This window comes from Schistocerca cancellata, chromosome 6 (genome assembly GCF_023864275.1).
Source record: "Schistocerca cancellata isolate TAMUIC-IGC-003103 chromosome 6, iqSchCanc2.1, whole genome shotgun sequence".
Classification (NCBI taxonomy): Eukaryota; Metazoa; Arthropoda; class Insecta; order Orthoptera; family Acrididae; genus Schistocerca; species Schistocerca cancellata.
This window is the reverse complement of record NC_064631.1, coordinates 346,658,224-346,681,378: the sequence shown is the minus strand read 5'-3', so window position 1 is coordinate 346,681,378 and position 23,155 is coordinate 346,658,224. Positions and strand designations below refer to the sequence as shown.

At 38.7% G+C, this 23,155-nt stretch overlaps 1 protein-coding gene across 5 annotated transcripts in view; it reads right to left on the bottom strand.

Moving 5' to 3' along the window:
* LOC126190657 (cap-specific mRNA (nucleoside-2'-O-)-methyltransferase 2) overlaps window positions 1-23,155 on the bottom strand; it is a 306,338-nt gene that overhangs the window by 177,217 nt on the left and 105,966 nt on the right. For all 5 annotated transcript variants that reach the window (XM_049931092.1, XM_049931088.1, XM_049931090.1 and 2 more), the window contains 2 exons: window positions 22,883-23,038; window positions 10,753-10,947 (listed from right to left, as the gene is read on the bottom strand). In XM_049931092.1, coding sequence (XP_049787049.1) covers window positions 10,753-10,947; window positions 22,883-23,038 — 351 coding nt within the window. The remainder of the gene's footprint in view (window positions 1-10,752; window positions 10,948-22,882; window positions 23,039-23,155) is intronic.

Here is a 23,155-nt window from a genome sequence, read left to right as displayed (position 1 = left end):
AGACAGGCACAAACCCAATGAGTTACAGCCTTCACTAGCATTTGTAAACCCTACTGCATAAACAGGGACATAGAAGATTAAGGGAGGGTCTGTGAACAACAATGACTATCTACATGATTGTGAGCATACAAGCTGTGGGGGGAGATTAGAGTGGCAGCTTTCCACCACAGATCATGTGGCTGGCGGTTGCTACAGGGCTGTGGCGAGCGACTAGCGATTATGCGGCCTTGGAAAAACCTGAGCAGAATCTTGGCAGGGGAGCATATGGCCGTGTTTGCACTTGGAGGGACTTATATGCCAGAGAAAAATTGATAAAAACAGAACTAAGAGTGATAAGGAAGTGAGATTTGGCACTCATGGACAGAAAAATATCTGCAGCTAAATTATCTAGATGTGCCACAAAAATATATAATAGTTTAAAAGTTATTGTTGTCTTAAAAATTGTAAATTTATGAAAGTTCAAGAGCTATCACCTCAGCAATGCTTAGAATGATTAACATGAACAAAATATTTACAGATGCGCCTAGTAGAGCTGCATCGACCAATCATAGCCGATTTAGCGTGATATGTACCATTTTTGAATGAGAGGTCAGAATATGGGATTTGACTGAGAGAAACTGTGTTTTTGGTAATAAATAAATTTAAAGAGGCGAAACTAGCAGCAGCTTTCTAAAGTTTAAAGAGGTACGTGAGTAATTACGTATGTATTTTTATTTGTTTATTTGTGTTTAGTTTAAAAAAACCGGGAAAAGCAAAACCACGCCATAAGAACGTTATTTGTGAAAAAATGGTGGCAGATAAAAAAAACTGGACTTTACATTGTTATTGCCCAGAAAATTTTCATATTTTTCAATGTATCATGTGTGTTTTTGTGTTTAGTTTTAGAATATTCGTAATTTTTTTGCCACACATTTTTTTGAGTGACACAATTGTTTTGAGGGTGTATAGGGTGGCCATCTTTAGGCAGTGGAGTTGGAGCGACACTAAGAGCCGGACATGCTACCCATCCGCAAGTAGTATTGGGTTGGTATCTATGATCGGAGACAGGTGTGTATGTAGCGACGTTCGAAAATGGTCAAGTTCAGTGCAATACAGTGGTTTAGGACAGCAAACAACAGTGTAGTTTGTAAACTGTGAACAGACTGTTGAGCATCATGATCATGACATATGAATTTTATAAGTAAATGTTGTAGCATCAGTTATTAACGGCCGCTCTTACGTAAAAGCCCCTCAGACTGCATTTTAAGTGTTTAGTCAATATACTGAAGACTATTCATGGAAACATATAAATAAACTATTTCAAATTGTAAACCAACGTGAGTGACTCAATATTTTAAATTTCACCGCAATACCTGCCTTCATTGCCTTTTTTTTATACTTTATTTCAGTTTGAAAACTAAGTTTACAACGCGTGTGAGCTGGCACCCTATGACGAAAAATGTAGCCAAATACTGAGACCAGCTACACCTCTGGGTCCACTCAATTAAGCTGAGTGTAGAGTGTAAGAAATATATGTATTTTTGTGCCATAGCACATGGGGGCTGGAGCTAACTATTCAATCTAAACTTTTTTATCAAAAATTGGCAAACAGCAACAATAGCAGCTATATAAATATATTCATCATTTTCAGAAATTTTAACAGTGCATGGTGCCCTGTGCCATCGTACAATACACACATATAAAGATAAGCTAAGGGATTATATACACAAGCAAGGAATGCTAAACTACGAGATATTTACTTACACTGTGTTACAATATAAATTATATCTATATATTTACCAATTTAAGTACTGAAATTGCACACACTAATTATACTTAATGGATGAGAAAAGTCTTGCTGCAGGTAAACAAGAGAGTAAGTGGTCACACCACACCTATTAATTTATAATTTTATCTTTCAGAACTATAAGCTAAGTAGAGACGCACACGTGACATTAAATAAGTTTTGTGAGAGCACAACTGCACTCCGAAGTGAATGAATATATGTTTAAATACATGAAAATCATATTAGTAGCCATTGAGCCACTATACATTTTCTATGAAGGTTTAGTTTTAAGTTAGTATTAAGTCTTTTGATTCCAGGGAATGATGCATAAACATGTCCTAAAGTGAAGAAAGATAAATGTTTGTAGTGTGTTAGGTACCATATAAACATAAGCATGGACTGCACCACAAGATAAATATAGTTATATGTTTATGATACGTACGAATGTGGTTGTGTGAAAGTATGTGAAGAAGAAAACAGTTGCAGTATGTCACATATCACAATGCTGCACTAAGGGTGAGTACTACCAAATAATCAAGGGGTTGAAACCTAACTACTGTGAGGGTTGACTACACATGAAAAAGTCAAACACTTGGTTTACATTGAAATTTTTATGCACATTTGTTACTTATGTGAACACCATTTTACATAACATATTATATTGATGATACAACTCTGTATACCCCAGCATATGAAATGGTTATCCTTTATACAATGAATATAACAAGTAAACATTGAGCTGCACTTTTAAACACTGAATAAGTATTTGATGCGATTGGTATCGTTGGATCTGAGTTGAGTTTATAAAGAACAACCTATTTTGCTCTTCAGATCACAGTTAAGTCTAATAAAGAGGTATAACTGAGCATATAAATGCCTTTCCATGAAATTTACTAAACCCTGTAGTGTGGGTGCCATTATAATGGATCATATAATTTTTTTCTTTCTTCATTCTTTTCTTTTTATACATGTAAGCTATACACACACAAAGACAAAGGTAAAGTAACAAGTTGTTCTGTAGCAGAGATAATGTTGTGATACAAAAAAAAAGAGAAGAGATACACTCTTCAATTGATTAATTTCTGTATCCTCATATGTTTAATACCGTAAGTGGTAGCGGGTGTACGTATGACAAGATCCGTCATACCAGCATTGTTTAAAAATGTGAATTTCAAGTGTTCATTGGAAATGTTAGAAAAAGTTATTAGGAGGGTAAAGTTTTATTCATATATCCACATCGACCACACCTGCCTGTTCACCATTTTGCCTGCACCGAGAATCCTGCATCCAGTGGTAAAGAGGAATTTGTGCAAGCAGTGGAGGAGCAATCCTGCATTGGCATTGTAATAATCAGGACTACACACAATGGAATTAATGTGAAGAAGTACGTAACTTAAACAATGAATATTGATCTTAAATGTATTTACATTGAAGGTCTGTTGATATTGGTACCAGTTAAAGTTCACCCAGGATATGTGTAGCTTCCAATTTCTTTCAATTATTCTTTTTAGTTAATTTTTTCCTTTAATTATTCAAGCAGCAATTATTAATCAGTTTCCATAAATTGTCCACCCATCTATTCTGCCACTATTTATGTTTTGATGCAACTCTCCACACTAGTCTATTTTGTACATGCATAACTATTACATCCTACATCCATTTGAAGCTACCAATCAAGCCTAGGTGTCAAAAAAAATTTATCACCCACACTTTCCTCCATTACCAAATTAAATGTTTCTTGAGGCCTCAAGATGTGTTCTGTCAACCAATCCCTTCTTTCAGTCACATTGAGGGGACAGAATTAATTTTCCCCACTTCAATTTAGTGCCTCCTTATTAATTATCTGATCTACCCACCTAACACTCAGAATTCTCTAATAGCATACTTCCGGTTGAATTCTGTGGAGCTCTTGTACCCATTTTATGCACAATATTTTGACAATTGACCAAGTCTTTTTTTTCCCATTGTGCTTAAAATGGAAATAACAATAACTTGGTGGAACATCCATAAGTCTATCGTAATCAACCATGCCAAGAAAATCTGAGAGTTCAGAATTCATTTTTTGCACCATATTTCAAAAGCTTCTTTGCTCTTTTAATCCATACAGTTTACTCCCCTCCCCCCCCCCCCCCCAGCCCCTACCCCCATTTCACAGCCGTACACTAATACACACCAGACAAATACCATCCAAAAACATTTCCTAGCATGTAAATTTATGTTGTGTGTTAACATATTTGTCTTTTTTTTTGTTCTATTATCATTCTGCATTCCATATCTTCTTTACTTCTACCACTGTCAGTTATTTTGCTAATCAAATAGCATATCTTGCCAACTAATTTTAGGGCCTCACTTCCTAATTTGATTCTTTAACATGACCTGGTGTAATTTGATACACTCCATTTACTCTTGTTTTATTTTCATTGTTGTTCACCATACAACATCTTTTCATGACACTATTTAATACACAAAGAATATTCTGTCAGTGACAAAAATCTTCTCACGATTCTACCCACAATTCCACACTCTTTCTGTCAAATTGTCCTCAGCCATTTCAATAAGCATTGTCAAAAATGTGTGGCAATAGCAACAATAGTAACAGTTAAATATGATGATAATGATGGCAGTGATAATGATTATTGCTATAATTAACATGCCACAATAAATATCTTGCAATTTCCCAAATTAGCATTACTAAATACAATAAATATTGTTTTGAAGACAGAACACACATGATTTACAATTGCTTCACCACACTATCTCAATATTTTATGTCTTCCTACTGCTCCTTGTAATTATTTTCCTCACAGATTTAAAAATGAATATGTATATACCAGGTCTAAGTGTTAGTCATCATTGACTAACTATTTATCTCACTTTAGTATCTGGTCTTCACCAACTCATTTTCCTCATAGTTTTTAATTGTATTATTTACTTCATTTCTGTTTCTCTTAATCCATCTTTAGTTTTCACTCTGCCCTATCATCTATAGAATTTTATCACCTGAAGGTAAGTATTGGTCATGTCCATTATAATTATCCGGGCTGTCATGCCGTGGTCGGTTGATGAATTCTGTGTTGATTCCCAACGTTTCGTCTCCGACTGCGGGAGACATCTTCAAGGAGGTCCGTAGCTCAATGGAAGGTCCAACACACCCACTGGCTCGCTACTGACTGCCACTAAATTCCGTGTCCGCGTGCTCCCACGCCGCGGCGTGACGTCACCTGTTTTGAAAACGTCAGTGCAATTGGCCGCTGTCCGTCGCCGTCGATCGCCGTTGCCATCACCCAGTAGTGGGCGGGTGGTACACATCTTCTTTAACACCGGCGTCCATATGCCGTATAATTTCACACCCTCCTCCTTACGGTTGAAATTATTTGGGTGTTTAGCGATTTCGATTGCCTCCCTGTAGAGCCTTTCGTAATATCCGCTTACGGCCGCTAGTACTTGCGTCTCCTCGAAACGAATATTGTGGTTCCCCGGCTGGAAAGCATGCTCCGCAACAGCTGATCGTTCCGTTTCTCCTCTTCTGCAATTTCCCTTATGCTCTTCCAAACGTTTAGAAACAGTTCTTTTAGTGGTACCCACATAAACATCACCACAGCTGCATGGCATCCTATACACTCCAGCTTTTACCAGTGGTTTGCGAGCGTCCTTGGCAGGCTTAAGGTATTCCTGTATCTTCCTGGTGGGCTTGTAAATTACGGTAATATTCTGCTTCGTCAAGATCCTCCCTATTCTTTCCGTTACATTTTTAACAAACGGCAGGAAAACCTTAGATTTTTCAGTAGCCTGTACGTCAGTATGATTTCTGCGTGGCTGCCTCAATGCTCGTTTTATTTCGGCGGACGAATATCCGTTCTTTATTAGTGCATTGTGGAGATGTTCCATCTCAGCGTCAAGCAACTCAGGTTCACAAATATTTCTAGCTCTGTCCGCTAACGTCTTGATAACACTCCGCTTCTGTTGTGGGTGGTGGTTCGAATCCCAGTGCAAATAGCGGTCCGTGTGCGTGGGTTTGTGGTATACTGAGTGGCCCAAACTACCATTTTCGTTTCTAAAAATAAGCACATCGAGGAAATGCAACTTGCCGGCTACCTCCTCCTCCATTGTAAACTGAATTCTCGAGTTTATACTGTTAAGATTTTCGTGGAACCGGCTTAGTTCCTCCCTACCATGTCTCCACGTGTCATCCACGTATCGGAACCATACATTTGGTTTTTTGCTGGCAGTACCTAAGGCCTGTTCTTCGAATTTCTCCATAAAGAAGTTTGCAATTACGGGACTTAGGGGGCTTCCCACAGCCACGCCATCTGTTTGCTCATAAAACTGTTCATTCCACTTAAAGTATGTGGTCGTCAAACAACACTTAAACAGTTCTGAAATATCGGCAGGAAAAATTTGATCCAGCTGTTCCAATACATCATTAAGTGGAACCATGGTAAACAGCAATACCACATCGAAGCTGACCAATATGTCCTCCGGCTGGACCACTATGCCATTCAATCTGCTGATGAAATGTGTCGAATTCTTTATATAAGAGTCCGAATGGCCCACATGTGGTTTTTTGCACCGTAGTCAAAAACTTGGCTAACGAGTAGGTGGGCGAACCAATTGCACTTAGTATCGGTCTTAACGGCACATTTTCTTTATGAATTTTGGGCAATCCATAAAGCCTCGGTGGTAGCGCAACCGAATTGCAGTGACCTTTCTGTACACTCTCTTCAATGGAGGACTTTTTTATTAACCGCGACACAGTTCTGAGAACACTGTTAGTGGGGTCCTTATTCAGCTTCCTATATGCTTGCAGATCCAGTAGATCAGTAATTTTACTCCGATAGTCGGCCACATCCATAACCACCGTTGCGCTTCCTTTGTCAGCTGGGAGAACCAAAATACTATCGTCATCATTCAGGAGGTTTAAAGCTCTTCTCTCACCCACAGTCCCTTGGCAAGCACAGACGTCTCATCGTCAGGGGAGGAAATTTTGCTGTTAGTCCGCGTTTTGTGCCCACGGAAGAAATTATAGCCAGTGTAGAAGCAGGAATTCGCAGTGTGGATTCTGTAACAGCTGAAGAAATCCGTATAGAAACAGTAAGAATATCAGCCAATGCAAAACCACCAAAAAGTAATATAAATGTGGGTGAGAGAAGAGCTTTAAACCTCCTGAATGACGACGATGGTATTTTGGTTCTCCCAGCTGACAAAGGAAGCGCAACGGTGGTTATGGATGTGGCCGACTATCGGAGTAAAATTACTGATCTACTGGATCCGCAAGCATATAGGAAGCTGAATAAGGACCCCACTAACAGCGTTCTCAGAACTGTGTCGCGGTTAATAAAAAAGTCCTCCATTGAAGAGAGTGTACAGAAAGGTCACTGCAATACGGTTGCGCTACCACCGAGGCTTTATGGATTGCCCAAAATTCATAAAGAAAATGTGCCGTTAAGACCAATACTAAGTGCAATTGGTTCGTCCACCTACTCGTTAGCCAAGTTTTTGACTACGGTGCTAAAACCACATGTGGGCCGTTCGGACTCTTATATAAAGAATTCGACACATTTCATCAGCAGATTGAATGGCATAGTGGTCCAGCCGGAGGACATATTGGTCAGCTTCGATGTGGTATTGCTGTTTACCATGGTTCCACTTAATGATGTATTGGAACAGCTGGATCAAATTTTTCCTGCCGATATTTCAGAACTGTTTAAGTGTTGTTTGACGACCACATACTTCACGTGGAATGAACAGTTTTATGAGCAAACGGATGGTGTGGCTATGGGAAGCCCAAGTCCCGTAATTGCAAACTTCTTTATGGAGAAATTCGAAGAACAGGCCTTAGGTACTGCCAGCAAAAAACCAAATGTATGGTTCCGATACGTGGATGACACGTTTGTACTGTGGAGACATGGTAGGGAGGAACTAAGCCGGTTCCACGAAAATCTTAACAGTATAAACTCGAGAATTCAGTTTACAATGGAGGAGGAGGTAGCCGGCAAGTTGCATTTCCTCGATGTGCTTATTTTTAGAAACGAAAATGGTAGTTTGGGCCACTCAGTATACCACAAACCCACGCACACGGACCGCTATTTGCACTGGGATTCGAACCACCACCCACAACAGAAGCGGGGTGTTATCAAGACGTTAGCGGACAGAGCTAGAAATATTTGTGAACCTTAGTTGCTCGACGCTGAGATGGAACATCTCCACAACGCACTAATGAAGAACGAATATTCGTCCGCCGAAATAAAATGAGCATTGAGGCAGCCACGCAGAAATCATACTGACGTACAGGCTACTGGAAAATCTAAGGTTTTCCTGCCGTTTGTTAAAAATGTAACGGAAAGAATAGGGAGGATCTTGACGAAGCGGAATATTACCGTAATTTACAAGCCCACCAGGAAGATTAAGCCTGCCAAGGACGCTCGCAAACCACTGGAAAAAGCTGGAGTGTATAGGATCCCATGCAGCTGTGGTGATGTTTATGTGGGTACCACTAAAAGAACTGTTTCTAAACGTTTGGAAGAGCATAAGGGAAATTGCAGAAGAGGAGAAATGGAACGATCAGCTGTTGTAGAGCATGCTTTCCAGCCGGGGAACCACAATATTCGTTTCTAGGAGACACAAGTACTAGCGGCCACAAGCGGATATTACGAAAGGCTCTACAGGGAGGCAATTGAAATCGCTAAACACCCAAATAATTTCAACCGTAAGGAGGAGGGTGTGAAATTAAACGGCATATGGACGCCGGTGTTAAAGAAGATGTGTACCACCCGCCCAATACTGGGTTATGGCAACGGCGATCGACGGTGACGGACAGCGGCCAATTGCACTGATGTTTTCAAAACAGGTGACGTCACGCCGCGGCGTCGGAGTGCGCAGACACGGAATTTACCAACAGTCAGTAGCGAGCCAGTGGGTGTGTTGGACCTTCCATTGAGCTACACACCTCCTTGAAGATGTCTCCCGCAGTCGGAGACGAAACGTTGGGAATCAACACAGAATTCATCAACCGACCACGGCATAACAGCCCGGATAATTATAATGGACATGATATTTCCGGCCGTGAAAAACTACATTTTAGTAAAGTATTGGTCAGACATTCTGTCTAATAATCTTATGAGGGAAATGAAAAAAGTAAGTTACACATTGTTATGGCAGCCCAGTAACTTTCATCGAATGCACACTTCAAAGTAACCTAAACACATGAAATTTATTTCAACATAGTCACGAAGTTTATAGAAACAATGGTCAGAATGTACTACCAATCATTCAGTTTCTCAAAGATAAAAATACACTGCTTGGTCAGGAAGCCACTCAAGAACCACTGTGTGAATGTTCTCATTGTCAGAAGACATGCAGTTTCTGTGAGTCAGTTCCTCAATTACCTAGACAATGTCATCTGTAGTCGATGACGATGGCCCGCTCCTCATTGAGTATAACCCATTTCTGTACAGCCTCAGTCTAATTATTGTACCACTTCAGAATAGATGGATGTGACACTGAATTTGGGCAATATATTGCCAGAACTTCTCAGTGAATCTGTGTTCAATTTAGATGTGTTGCCCACAAGAATCATACTGTGCTCCATACTTCAACTTTGGATTACAATTCCAGTTGCATTTCACTTCCATGCTGGGATGCACCTGTCAACCGTCCACAGCAGAACTGTGTCTGCAGGGCATCGAGAACATGTACTCTCCTCTGACAATGCACCTCTCTTGTTGCACAATGGTCTTAGTGTGGGACAACACATGTGGCTTACTTTCTGAAGCCACCTCACTATAGTTTTTGAAAGTGATGTTCCCTTTTGATTTAACAATTCTGATTATTTACATGAAACTGCTTTCAATATGTGTAGAATGCCAGAAACAAAGACAAGTAGCAGTGTCCTTCGAACAGATTACAACACCATTCCATACTCCACAGAACACGGCATGAATATTTATAGTAACTTAAAAACGGAAAGATTTTTACAATTTGAAACTAGGTTTGCTGAAAAGAAAATTACGTGCCACCATCGTGCAAAGGTGCTATTATCTATTTGCAGAATTTTGGACAGTTCATGAAATACAGATCGCCACATCCCTTGCAAAACCAGTAATAAATGGCATGTTGCACACATTCACCATTAAGGAAAAGTTTCAGAACATCAGTTTCATACAGGAGCATCAAGGTAAGCATTTTCTTACATTAAAAGGGACCACATTGCATTGAACGTTTGTCTCCAGGCCATGACACAGGGATTGTTCTGGTCCTTTGAGTAAAAGTTATGTTGCATCTGCTATACAACCCAGATATTGCACCAAATGACGTACTCTTGTCTCAAAAGTAGAAGAAAAACACGGCAGATAATGACAATGGCATGCAACAGCTGATGACAGCTTGAAAGAGAAGACATAATATTTCCATTGGGTACAAATAAAAAAACACCTCTTAAGTAGACTCAAATAATTATGGGTATTTGTGGTGATTATATAGAAAAGAACCGAAAAAAATTCTCTACACGCAGATATATGCACACGATCATCAACTTACGTTGTGAATGTGACACTTCAGGAATACCGTGTATCTCACACCTTCATCATCCGAATAATTCTCATATTTTGTTACAGGAGAATGAACTAGAGAACAGAAGTAATAAATTGCAAATATAAAGCCCCAGTTCTTCAGCATTTCATAAGTTTTATATTATCTTATCCTGAAGCAGAAAAGTTGTGTGTATCTTGTCATTCTACTGATTAACTGTGTCCAGCAACTGTTACCCACACTTTCTAAGTGTGAGCTGCCATGAACTACGCTGTATAAATGAACATAATACAGTTAATATGAGAACACTTTACAGAAGAACATAGTGTTTCAGTTGTGCTATTATTCCTAAGTGCAGCACTGACAACATTAATAAAAAGTGGTACATCTACATAACAATTACATGTAACATATAAGAATGTTTTTCGGTACAATTAATTGGACAAAATTTACACACTTACCAGTAAGACATCTCCCATTTTCTGACTTTCTTCTAATATGTGCTTGAAGTTTGATGTATCCATAAGATTACCAGTAAAATCAGCGCCAAATGTCCAGTTTTCTAATGTATGAAGAATGAACCTATCATCATTGATCATGCATGAGAGAGGGTTGCCTTCATAATACGGGTTGAGAGTTGTTGACAGCCATTTCCACTAATAATAAGAGTAATATATGTAGTATGCAAAAAAGAAGGCAATCCTTAATGTAAGACATTTAAATTAATGCTTAGACTAATCTGTAACAATAAAAAGCATTACACGATACATAACAATTTCCTCCGTGTGTCAAATAGTCTACCTGTTATTTATTATTTAAAAGCTCACAAGGTGTTTTCTTCTGCTCAAGACATTTGCCATGCAGTATCAAAGATTGGACAACTACCTTATGTTGGGTTTTAGGAAAATTATACATAAAAAGTATGCACACATGTGCATGCACACTTATGTGCATAAAGTCTTCCAGTGCTCAGTGCGTAGTTCAGAGCATAGGCAAGCATTCCCCAGAACCATAACTTGATTAAAGGTTAGCTCCACAGTAGATTACTTATTAAAGGTGTGTGGAAAGGAAGCAGAATGAGCCCACTACACAACCTCATGCCCAGTATTTTACAAAAAAACGTTATCTTGTAGAAATAAAGGGCTACTATTCTAGTAGGAATAAAAAAGTAGGCTGTGCAATCACTTTATGTGACAATATCAGTAATGTAATACTGTACTCTGTCAGGTTGAGCATGTAATGTTGAAAGTATAATGAACAAAAGTATGTGTCCTTACTTTAAATGATACTGCAGATTCTACCATCTCTCTGTGCCAGGTCACCCAAAAAACCCAATATGTCACATTTCCCACCTCCCTGTCCACAGACTGTGTATATGAATTTTTATCTGTTTATGATTTGCTTGGTCTTCAGTTGCTTGTTTCATAACTTGCAGAGCCATAAAACTAAAAGGAGACAGAACGGATGACTAGTACTTATCTTCACGAAGTGTAGTTCTATTACTATCTACAGACATGTATAAAAGTGCAAGAAAATATCCTAACTTTCAAAATTATTAGTTCTTTCCAGAATGAATTTTCACTCTGCTGCAAAGTGTGAACCAATTTGAAACTTCCCAGCAGATTGAAACTGGGTGCCGGATTGGAACTCGAACCTGGGACCTTTGCCTTTCACAGGGATGTGCTCGACTGACTGATCAGTGTGAGTATGACTCACAACCCACTCTCAATACTGGCAGAAGTAAAGCTGCAAGAACGGGTTATGAAATGTGCTTGGATAGTTCTGTCAGTAGAGCACGTGCCCACTTTTGTGGCACGCAATCTTAATCTGCCAGGAGGTTTCATATTAGTTCCTTCTTCTGGGAGGTAGAAAGGAGAGTAGGTCACTGAGACTCCAGGATGAGAGCGACACCCTTGTTGTGAAGACACAGGAAGACAAAGATGAAGGGGGAGATATTAGAAATAGTTGGAGGTAAATGATAATACACTGATAAGCATGTAACATTGTACTATCTATGATTTTCAACTTTCTCTGATACATCTCCCTTCGTCTTTGTGTCCCCTTATCCTCACAACAAATGAGTCCCTCTCATCCTGGATTCTCAGTGACCTGCCCCTCCTTTCTAACTGTCCCCAACCCACCTCCTTTTCTCCCTGAGGAAGGAAATAATTGCTCTGAAAGCTATAATAGTTTTTCACACTTCTATTTGTCTATCTGCAATACTGGAATTTCATCTCCTGAAAGAAAATACCAGCTAGCTATTCTCTCTCCTTGCAATTTTATAGTTTTCTCAAGAGAACTACCCTTTTGACACAATTCACTGGATACATATTACCATATGTTAACAAGCACAACGTGCTATGTTCAATTACACCAAATGCACTTAGCTCCCTGTTTCTGAAAATATAATCGGTAACAAGTTTAGGAAAAATCCTACATTTGCACTAGTGTGAAAGTTCTCTCTCTCTCTCTCTCTCTCTCTCTCTCTCTCTCTCTTTCTCTCTCTCTCTCTTTAATAATAATAATAATAATATCAACAACTGCATTTCCAAATAGTGTAGCACTGCTGCACCTTCTCTTCTTCATACACTGATAAATGATGGTTGATGAAATAACCCTGGCAGTTATAAAGATGATCGTTAACTATCTCAAGTGCACATAAGACAAAGAACCTGCTGTGGTAAAATGAGAATGCACGAAAGAATTATAGTGGAAATCAATCTTCTTTTGCAGCATCCTCCTCAAATGAAATGGATTGAGCGAAGGAGATAAATAATACTAGTATTGTGTATCCTTCTCTTTTCATGATACTGTTGTTGGTGAAGTATGAACATAGACATTAGTAATTGGCTTACATCCAGCAATGCTATTCTAACATTCACCATCTATTATGAACAACAGTACAAACCACCCAGCACAGCTGTGAACAAAGGAAGTGGATGTAAGAACACCTGGTATGGCAGATGGATCAATGGAGTCAGTTTCTCTTCATAGACAAGTGCAGGATTGGTACGATGACAGATGATCATTATAGAAGAGTATGAAGATGCATTGGTACCAATGGCCATCTGGTATAATGCAGTCCCTTTAATTCAATTTTGATTAATGCCACCAGAATTCCTTCAATTAGGTTAGAAATATTTTCTGCCCTCATTTCTCTAAAAACTGGATTATTGTTCTTAGCCGTATATGTACAAACCCATGGAATCAACTTTATAAATGAGATAGCCCAGTTGTCTCAGATTTCAGAAGCAATTAACTTTAGAAATTTATACTGGTCAATTCATAATTTTCAATGTTTTCCCAGCAGTACGGAATGGCAGTATATTGTGTGTGATTAATGAGTGTAAAAGGAACAGCAAGTGGCATGGAGTGTCTGCAGGACGACGTCTGTGAAGCAAAAGGAAGTTACTGAAAATGACAATGGATTGTGCAATATTTTAAGAGGCCTTAATTGATGTCATCATTTATTGTTGATATTGAACTTTATTTGTTCTTTTAATATACATTGCCAGTTGTTAATGAAGGCTCAAGGAGAGCACTTCTATAAATGAAATATGAAGTTGGTGAAAATAGTATAAAGAGGAAATATCCCAACTTCCTTTTCTGTTTCATGTTCCTTGATGAACTGCACCAACGGCCAAGAAAATTATCCTCATTCCTCCGCAGCCTCAGCATCATCTTTACCATGTTCTTCACCCGGTCCTCCTCAGCTCAGCATGTCACCTTCCTACTCCTTGACCTTCAGCTCCCTCATGGTTCCATCTAAACCTCCGTCAGGCCCATTAACAATCAAGAGTACTTTCACTTCGTTAGCTGCTGCACTTTCCATGCTAAAAACTCACTCCTGTATAGTCGGCCTACTTAAATGTGGCACATCTGCAGCGTTGAGCAATAGCATGACCAGTATGCCGAACTTTTTATGAAGGGTTTCACAGACTGGCATCATCCTTACACCACACCTACTCCCAATGCCTTGCCACACGGCATCGTACACCTGTGGGAGATCTAGCAACAAGATTTGCCAAGACACCCTTCCAGAACATCCCATTCCAGTCATATCACTTGCTTATCCTATTCTAACAGAGGCAAGGTCACATGTGAAAATAGTCGTATCATATATCAGCTCTGCTGTAATTGCTGCAGATGATATTATGCATGCACGACCACCAACCGGCTGTCCAACTGAATGAGCAGTCATCATCAAATTGTGTTCAACACACTACTAAGCACAACATGCTTGATTTCACCGAGTATTTCACACCACAAGCCATCTGGATCCTTCACAACACATATTATCTTAATCATGTAGATAGGAGTTACTCTTGTGATGTATATTTTGGTCCCATAATTCTCCTGACCTCAATATCCATTAGCACCTGCCCCACACCCACCTTCCACCCCTCTCCCAAGACCTAACTTCATTCACCCTTCACTCACTACCTACTCTTTGCAGTCTCCCTCTCCCTCTTTTCTGTCTCTAATATGTACCATGTTATCAGAATGACAACATAGCTGGTGAGGGGCGTGCACATGCCTGCGTTTGTGTGTGTGTGTGTGTGTGTGTGTGTGTGTGTGTGTGTGTGTCCACTATTCAGTGATTTGTTACCCTGACTCCTTAAATATCTATACAGGAATAGTGATGTCAAGTACTAGCATGTATTGGTAAATGATAGACTGAAACATAAGTGATGAGCAAGAACTGAATGTACATCAGATGTTCAGTACATGGTTGTAAAATAGCCTGGGTATAAGAGAGGAGTCAAAAATACATATTATACCATTAACATTACTGAAAAGTGTTGATCCAGTGTGAGGTCTAAGGATTTACCTGCTGATGAGAGATTAAATGCTAAGAAAACCAACATAATTAAATAGGAAAAAATTCCTATGTTCTGCAAAATTTTATTTAATTTGTCACAAACCAGCTTTCAGCTTCCTAGGCCATTGCCAGGTGACAACTGAATGTCACAAAGGCAGATAAAATGATGTGTGACTTAAACAGACATTATTTATGCAGAAGATACAAAAGACATAAAAATGAAGACATGTAGAGAGTAGTATGTAGGACAGTATCACCTTTTTTTTTAATGTCACACAGAAATAAATACATTAAGTAAAAAAATGAAACAAAGTCTTTATTGTGGAGATGAACTGTTTCTCATTTAATCATTGATGCTTCTTCCTCAATTTTGTCTTTAACCTGTAGTCTATGGAGAATAATTTCATAGCCAAAAAACACTGTCCAACAAACAAAACACATACTGTATGGTGTATATCTCCTTGCATCTCTCAGGTTGACTCTGCTCCCACAGCATAATCTGAGAAGTCTACTCAGTATTAAAAGCATCCTTTTGCTGAGGTGAGACTGTTGATGGTCTTGTGGCCCCCAGTAAGGAAAAGTGTGATCCATTTCAAAGCCAATCACCTGCCTTGGTGCTACCCACTATGACCAGGGGCTCTTCCCTCAGTGATGGCTGCCTGGGATGGAAATTATTCCAAAGGATCCATGTGCTCCATACATTATGGGCATTCCTAGTGAGTTCTCAGCTCAGGCACTGACAATGTAATCCTGGCATGCCACAATTCTCACTACAACAAATGGATATGCTGCAAAACAAATGGATATGCTGTAAGCTAGATGTATTACGTGAACCATTCTGCATATGGTTCTCATTCAAAATGGTCAAAAAATCAATTATTTTAACTGCATTTTTTTAAGGTATATGTGTCTAGAATGTTGGGACGAAAAGGGTTTTTTAATCTGTGCATTACAAAAATTTCTACAGCCCACTGTTCAAAGTCAGTGTCACAGTCACCGTGGGACTCACTCAGCCACAGACACCTGGCTCACGCATAAAACTTGTTGTGCCATGATGCACGTTCACAAATTGTTTTATACTGCAGTATGCATGCAAACATATTCGCCAAAAAAGCTGAGAAACAATGTATGCAGGCTGATGAACACAGTGTATTCAGCTCAGCCAGACTGGATTATCTAGTCAAGAAGGAGGGATTTCTCTCGAGGAACAATTCCAGTTAGAGGAGGGGTTCATATATGTTCCTGAAACAGCAGAATAAACGTAAGTAATGAAAACAACTTTTTTGGTCAAAACATAACTTTTGGTTCGTCATATTGGATTAGCCATTTTGAATTTTGAAAATGTAACTTTCAGATTTGTGTTCAGTGAGATCAAAAATATATAATAATAAGTAATTTTTCTTGCAAATCGAACTAATAAAACATATAAAAGTTTTTCCTAAGCTTTAAAGATGTTCTTCTCAAAAAACAATTTGTCAAAACTGCCTGCAGCATAAAGTAAAAACAGTTTAACCTATTAACTTCTGCCTTTGCCCCCTGAAAAGTAAACACTTTTCTTGGGAGCTTATACCTATAATATATTAAATCTGTTAATATTACATTTTTTTTGTAAATCCATAAATTGTTAATAAAACCCCCAAAAATCAAGCCCAAAGTTCTAGTTGGCACTGTATCATTAAATTTAAGGTTATTTCATTGTGTTTAGGTATAAGTTCCCATAAATTTAATGTAGTATTGACTGATATACATTTTTGATTTCAGAAAACTCCTGAGGTGCTACACTGCATGCAGTCTGTGAACTTCAAACTCACAGGCCCTTGATCAAACTACAATTACAGGTGCCATTTTGTTTTTTTTGTTTTTTTTTTTTTCCACTGAAAATCTAAAATAAACCTCAAAGTGCGATCAATCATAATCCTCAAACAGATCCTTTGTATGTCTTTTCATTGTCTCAAAATAAAAATAAAAATAAACTATTTTTGCTCATTTGAATGAGAACAGGTCTTAAGCTGGAAACCCACAGTAAGAGGGATGCACACCATGTTGGAGAAAGAAGGATGAAATAGTTGCAAGATTAGGCAGTAAAAAAAAAAAAAAAAAAAAAAAAAAAAAAAAAAAAAAAAAAAAAAAAAGTAGCAAAACCTAAACAAGAGCCACATCAGTATTGAGGAGGCCATCCAATAAACCTGAAGTATGAAAGAAAGAAGTTGTCAGAGAATGAGACTACCGCACAGGGACAGGTGAAATGGTTCATTCCACATCATCCCTACGGTCAGACATATTTAACAGACATTCTCATAAAACTACTTATTTCAAAGGATGAATATATGAAAACAATGAACTGAATGCACCAAAGGTATCAGCTGATTTTGTTGCTTATGTCATCGAATATCAACATTATTCGGCAAACTGCTTCACAATGATTAGTAGCAATTTATACATAGTTTCCTATTCTGGTAACTGGAATGAACACAGGGCATAATTTCAGTCACCAGGATACATAATACATTCATTGATATGAATAACTTGTGGATCCATGACTGTAAACATAGAGAAGAAATAATTTCTTATTGTTTCTCAGAATTTAACATCATATTCAAATGATAGTGTGGCTTCATTTTAAGCTAAAAAAAGAATTAGCTGGTTTTCACTCAAGTAATGTGCCTACAAAGTACCACCCATCAATACTGTTTATAAACTAGTGCAGCAATAATTAAATATATTTGAGAAAACATGTGATCTCCTTATTAAAACTAAAATATTGAGTGAAAATGGATATCAATGAAAAGACCGAAACAACTTTCAAGTGGTATGAACATCTTACCCGTAAGTGTTGGGAATTTATTAACAATGAGCTTTGGTCTCAATTTTCACTTAGCTGAACAATGTTGAAGTGTAGTCAGATAAATTGCACAACTGACAGATGGATTTTCAATTTTACTAAATCACACAATATAATTAAAAAAAGACTTACTCAGGTAATGCAACAACGGTTAACAGAATCCTTGATTTAGTAAATGAGAACATCTTGAGACTAGTGTAGTTAAATGTTTTGAACTATCACACACTTCCCACCACCAAGAAATTTTCATAAACAAAAATAACATTCTTGGAAGTTTAGATGAACAAAACAGAATAATGTGGATTTTACTTTATCCACATGGTGAGAGCAAATTAATAATGATCCATATGATTATTAATAATGACTCATATGATTATGGTTGTGTACGGCCAAGAAGGCAGGTGCTGGGGCGAAGTGCAGTGGCACAGCAGTGTACTCCTTGTTGCTCCACTCAATACCGTCATTTGATCATTTCAGTCTGTTTCACATGTTGCCGAGTTTACTTTGAATATTTAGTGGGGATTTCTTCTCCAATGTATGTGTTTTGCCAGTTATATTGTTGGCAAACTGCTTGTTATGGCTGACGGATCAGAAAAGTGCCAAGTGCTACAAAAACAAAAGCAAGACCTATAGCATTCCAAGTGTTTAATTTTTTCAAAAGAAAGGCTGAAGATGATGACTCGTTGCCACACGGCACTCATCCCAATGTTGCAAACAGCAAGTAAGAACAGCTGAGGCAAGTGGTATGACAACTGTGCAGCATATCTCTAGCAAAGTGAACGCTTTTATCAAAGCCAGTGGGTAGGCATCTTATAAATCACCAGGAAAGCGACACAATCATAAGGAAGAAGTAGGCATCTGGATGATTTTTCTAAGATCATTTTACATCATACAATATTCAATGTGTGTTTGAGAGGCGAATAGCCAACTGCAGACAATTTAGGTGCACGTACAAAAGAGAAGTTGGATGTTAACAACTGTTGATGAACAATGCTAAGAATATTAAACAAAAAAGGCTTTTGATATTGTTAGATAAATGATAGAAGAAAATTCCTTATAGCTCACAATGTCTGACTGAAGTGTGATATTAAAGTTTGTTGTTGTTGCAGTTGTTGTTGTTGTGGTCTTCAGTCCTGAGACTGGTTTGATGCAGCTCTCCATGCTACTCTATCCTGTGCAAGCTTCTTCATCTCCCAGTACCTACTGCAACCTACATCCTTCTGAATCTGCTTGGTGTATTCATCTCTTGGTCTCCCTCTACGATTTTTACCCTCCATGCTGCCCTCCAATACTAAATTGGTGATCCCTTGATGCCACAGAACATGTCCTACCAACCAGTCCATTCTTCTAGTCAAGTTGCGCCACAAACTTCTCTTCTCCCCAATCCTATCCAATACCTCCTCATTAGTTAGGTGATCTACCCATCTAATCTTCAGCATTCTTCTGTAGCACCTCATTTCGAAAGCTTCTATTCTCTTCTTCTCCAAACTATTTATCGTCCATGTTTCACTTCCATACACGGCTACACTCCATACAAATTCTTTCAGAAATGACTTCCTGACACTTAAATCAACACTCGATGTTAACAAATTTCTCTTCTTCAGAAACACTTTCATTGCCATTGCCAGTCTACATTTTATATCCTCTCTACTTCGACCATCATCAGTTATTTTGCTCCCTAAATAGCAAAACTCCTTTACTACTTTAAGTGTCTCACTTCCTAATCTAATTCCTTCAGCATCACCCAACTTAATTCGACTACACTCCGCTACCCTTGTTTTGCTTTTGTTGATGTTCATCTTATATGCTCCCTTCAAGACACTATCCATTCCGTTCAACTGCTCTTCCAAGTCCTTTGCTGTCTCAGACAGAATTACAATGTCATCGGCGAACCTCAAAGTTTTTATTTCTTCTCCATGGATTTTAATTCCTACTCCGAATTCCTCTTTTGTTTCCTTCACTGCTTGCTCAATATACAGATTGAATAACATCGGGGAGAGGCTACAACCCTGTCTCACTCCCTTCCCAACCACTGCTTCCCTTTCATGCCCCTCGATTCTTATAACTGCCATCTGGTTTCTGTACAAATTGTACATAGCCTTTCGCTCCCTGTATTTTACCCCTGCCACCTTGAGAATTTGAAAGAGAGTATTCCAGTCAACATTGTCAAAACCTTTCTCTAAGTCTACAAATGCTAGAAACGCTGGTTTGCCTTTCCTTAACCTAGCTTCTAAGATAAGTCGTAGGGTCAGTATTGCCTCACATGTTCCAATATTTTTACAGAATCTAAACTGATTTTCCCCGAGGTTCGCTTCTACTAGTTTTTCCATTCGTCTGTAAAGAATTCGCGTTAGTATTTTGCAGCTGTGACTTATTAAACTGATAGTTCGGTAATTTTCACATCTGTCAACACCTGCTTTCTTTGGGATTGGAATTATTACATTCTTCTTGAAGTCTGAGGGAATTTCACCTGTCTCATATATTTTGCTCACCAGATGGTAGAGTTTTGTCAGGACTGGCTCTCCCAAGGCTGTCAGTAGTTCTAAGGGAATGTTGTTTTGACTCAGGTCTTTCAGTGCTCTGTCAAACTCTTCACGCAGAATCATAGCCCCCATTTCATCTTCATCTACATCCTCTTCCATTTCCATAATATTGTCCTCAAGTACATCACCCTTGTACAGACCCTCTATATACTCCTGCCACCTTTCTGCTTTCCCTTCTTTGCTTAGAACTGGGTTTCCATCTGAGCTTTTGATATTCATACAAGTGGTTCTATTTTCTCCAAAGGTCTCTTTAATTCTCCTGTAGGCAGTATCTATCCTACCCCTAGTGAGATAAGCCTCTACATCCTTACATTTGTCCTCTAGCCATCCCTGCTTATTCAGCACTTCCTGTCGATCTCATTTTTGAGACATTTATATTCCTTTTTGCCTGCTTCATTTACTGCATTATTATATTTTCTCCTTTCATCAATTAAATTCAATATTTCTTCTGTTACCCAAGGATTTCTACTAGCCCTTGTCTTTTCACCTACTTGATCCTCTGCTGCCTTCACTATTTCATTCCTCAAAGCTACCCTTTCTTCTTCTACTGTATTTCTTTCCCCCATTCCTGTCAACTGTTCCCTTATGCTCTCCATGAAACTCTGTACAACCTCTGGTTCTTTCAGTTTATCCAGGTCCCATCTCATTAAATTCCCACCTTTTTGCAGTTTCTTCAGTTTTAATCTACAGTTCATAACCAATAGATTGTGGTCAGAGTCCACATCCGCCCCTGGAAATGTCTTACGATTTAAAACCTGGTTCCTAAATCTCTGTCTTACCATTATATAATCTATCTGATACCTGTCAGTATCTCCAGGATTCTTCCATGTATACAACCTTCTTTTATGATTCTTGAACCAAGTGTTAGCTATGATTAAGTTGTGCTCTGTGCAAAATTCTACCAGGCGGCTTCCTCTTTCATTTCTTACCCCCAATCCATAGTCACCTACTACGTTTCCTCCTCTCCCTTTTCCTACTACCAAATTCTAGTCACCCATGACTATTAAATTTTCATCTCCCTTCACTATCTGAATAATTTCTTTTATTTCATCATACATTTCTTCAATTTCTTCGTCATCGGCAGAGCTAGTTGCCATATAAACTTGTACTACTGTAATAGGTATGGGCTTCGTGTCTATCTTGGCCACAATAATGCGTTCACTATGCTGTTTGTAGTAGCTTACCCGCACTTCTATTTTTTTATTCATTATTAAACCAACTCCTGCATTACCCCTATTTGATTTTGTATTTATAACCCTGTATTCACCTGACCAAAAGTCTTGTTCCTCCTGCCACCGAACTTCACTAATTCCCACTGTATCTAACTTTAACCTATCCATTTCCCTTTTTGAATTTTCTAACCTACCTGCCCAATTAAGGGATCTGACATTCCATGCTCCGATCCGTAGAACGCCAGTTTTCTTTCTCCTGATAACGACGTCCTCTTGAGTAGTCCCTGCCCGGAGATCTGAATGGGGGACTATTTTACCTCCGGAATATTTTCCCCAAGAGGACGCCATCATCATTTAACCATATAGTAAAGCTGCATGCACTCGGGAAAAATTACGGTTCCCCTTGCTTTCACCCGTTCACAGTAGCAGCACAGCAAGGCTGTTTTGGTTAGTGTTACAAGGCCAGATCAGTCAATCATCCAGACTGTTGCCCCTGCAACTACTGAAAAGGCTGCTGCCCCTCTTCAGGAACCACATGTTTGTCTGGCCTCTCAATAGGTACCTCTCCATTGTGGTTGCACCTATGGTACGGCTATCTGTATCGCTGAGGCACGCAAGCCTCCCCACCAACGCCAAGGTCCACGGTTCATGGGGGGGGGGGGGGGGGGGGGGGGGGGGGGGGGGGGGGGGGGGGGGGGGGGGGGAAGGAAATTAACACAGATAACCCTGACATCCTTCTGGAAGGACAGCGTCACTCACTGTTGAAATTATTTATTTTTGTGAATAACGCATTTTTGCAACGGACTGTGACGCAGTGTTATATGAAGTAGGCAGAGTCAAATGGAAGACAAAAAACAATGATTTTGTGAACAGTAAAAAAGTACTGGAAAGAAATTAGTCATGCTACTGTATAACGGTAACATTTGAAAAAACTCTGTTTTAGTTTCTTGCTGTCTCCATCAAAATTATCTACTACTGTTAGTTGTTGGTTGTACATAAACAACCAGACAATGGTTTTTTCCTAAGTGTAATTACCTTTTTTCATCAAATTGTAAATGCATTTTAAAATTGTTACTTATATCATTATCAATTTCAATATTGTGTGAGAAGTGTTGTATCTACTGGTTACTCACTAAATATTAATCTCTAAAACCTAGTAACATGCACCAATACACCGACTCTTATTACACAGAAATGATGTATTATACTTACATTGAGATCTTTGTTCAGCTTCAGATAGTGGTTCAATGCTGCTATAAAAGCACCAGGGGCTTCACAAAGGTGCAAGGAGTTAAAACGGCCATCAGTGTTGGCTGACTCGGGAACCAAATCATAAGTAGCCACAATTTCATAAAATTTGCACCATGCCTACAAGAAATTAACAAATAACTTATGAACATATTCAGTCTCTTTCAAATGCAATTAAATCTGTTCATTTCATTATTTTGAATGATTTATATTTGAAACTATGGTCCTTAAAAATTT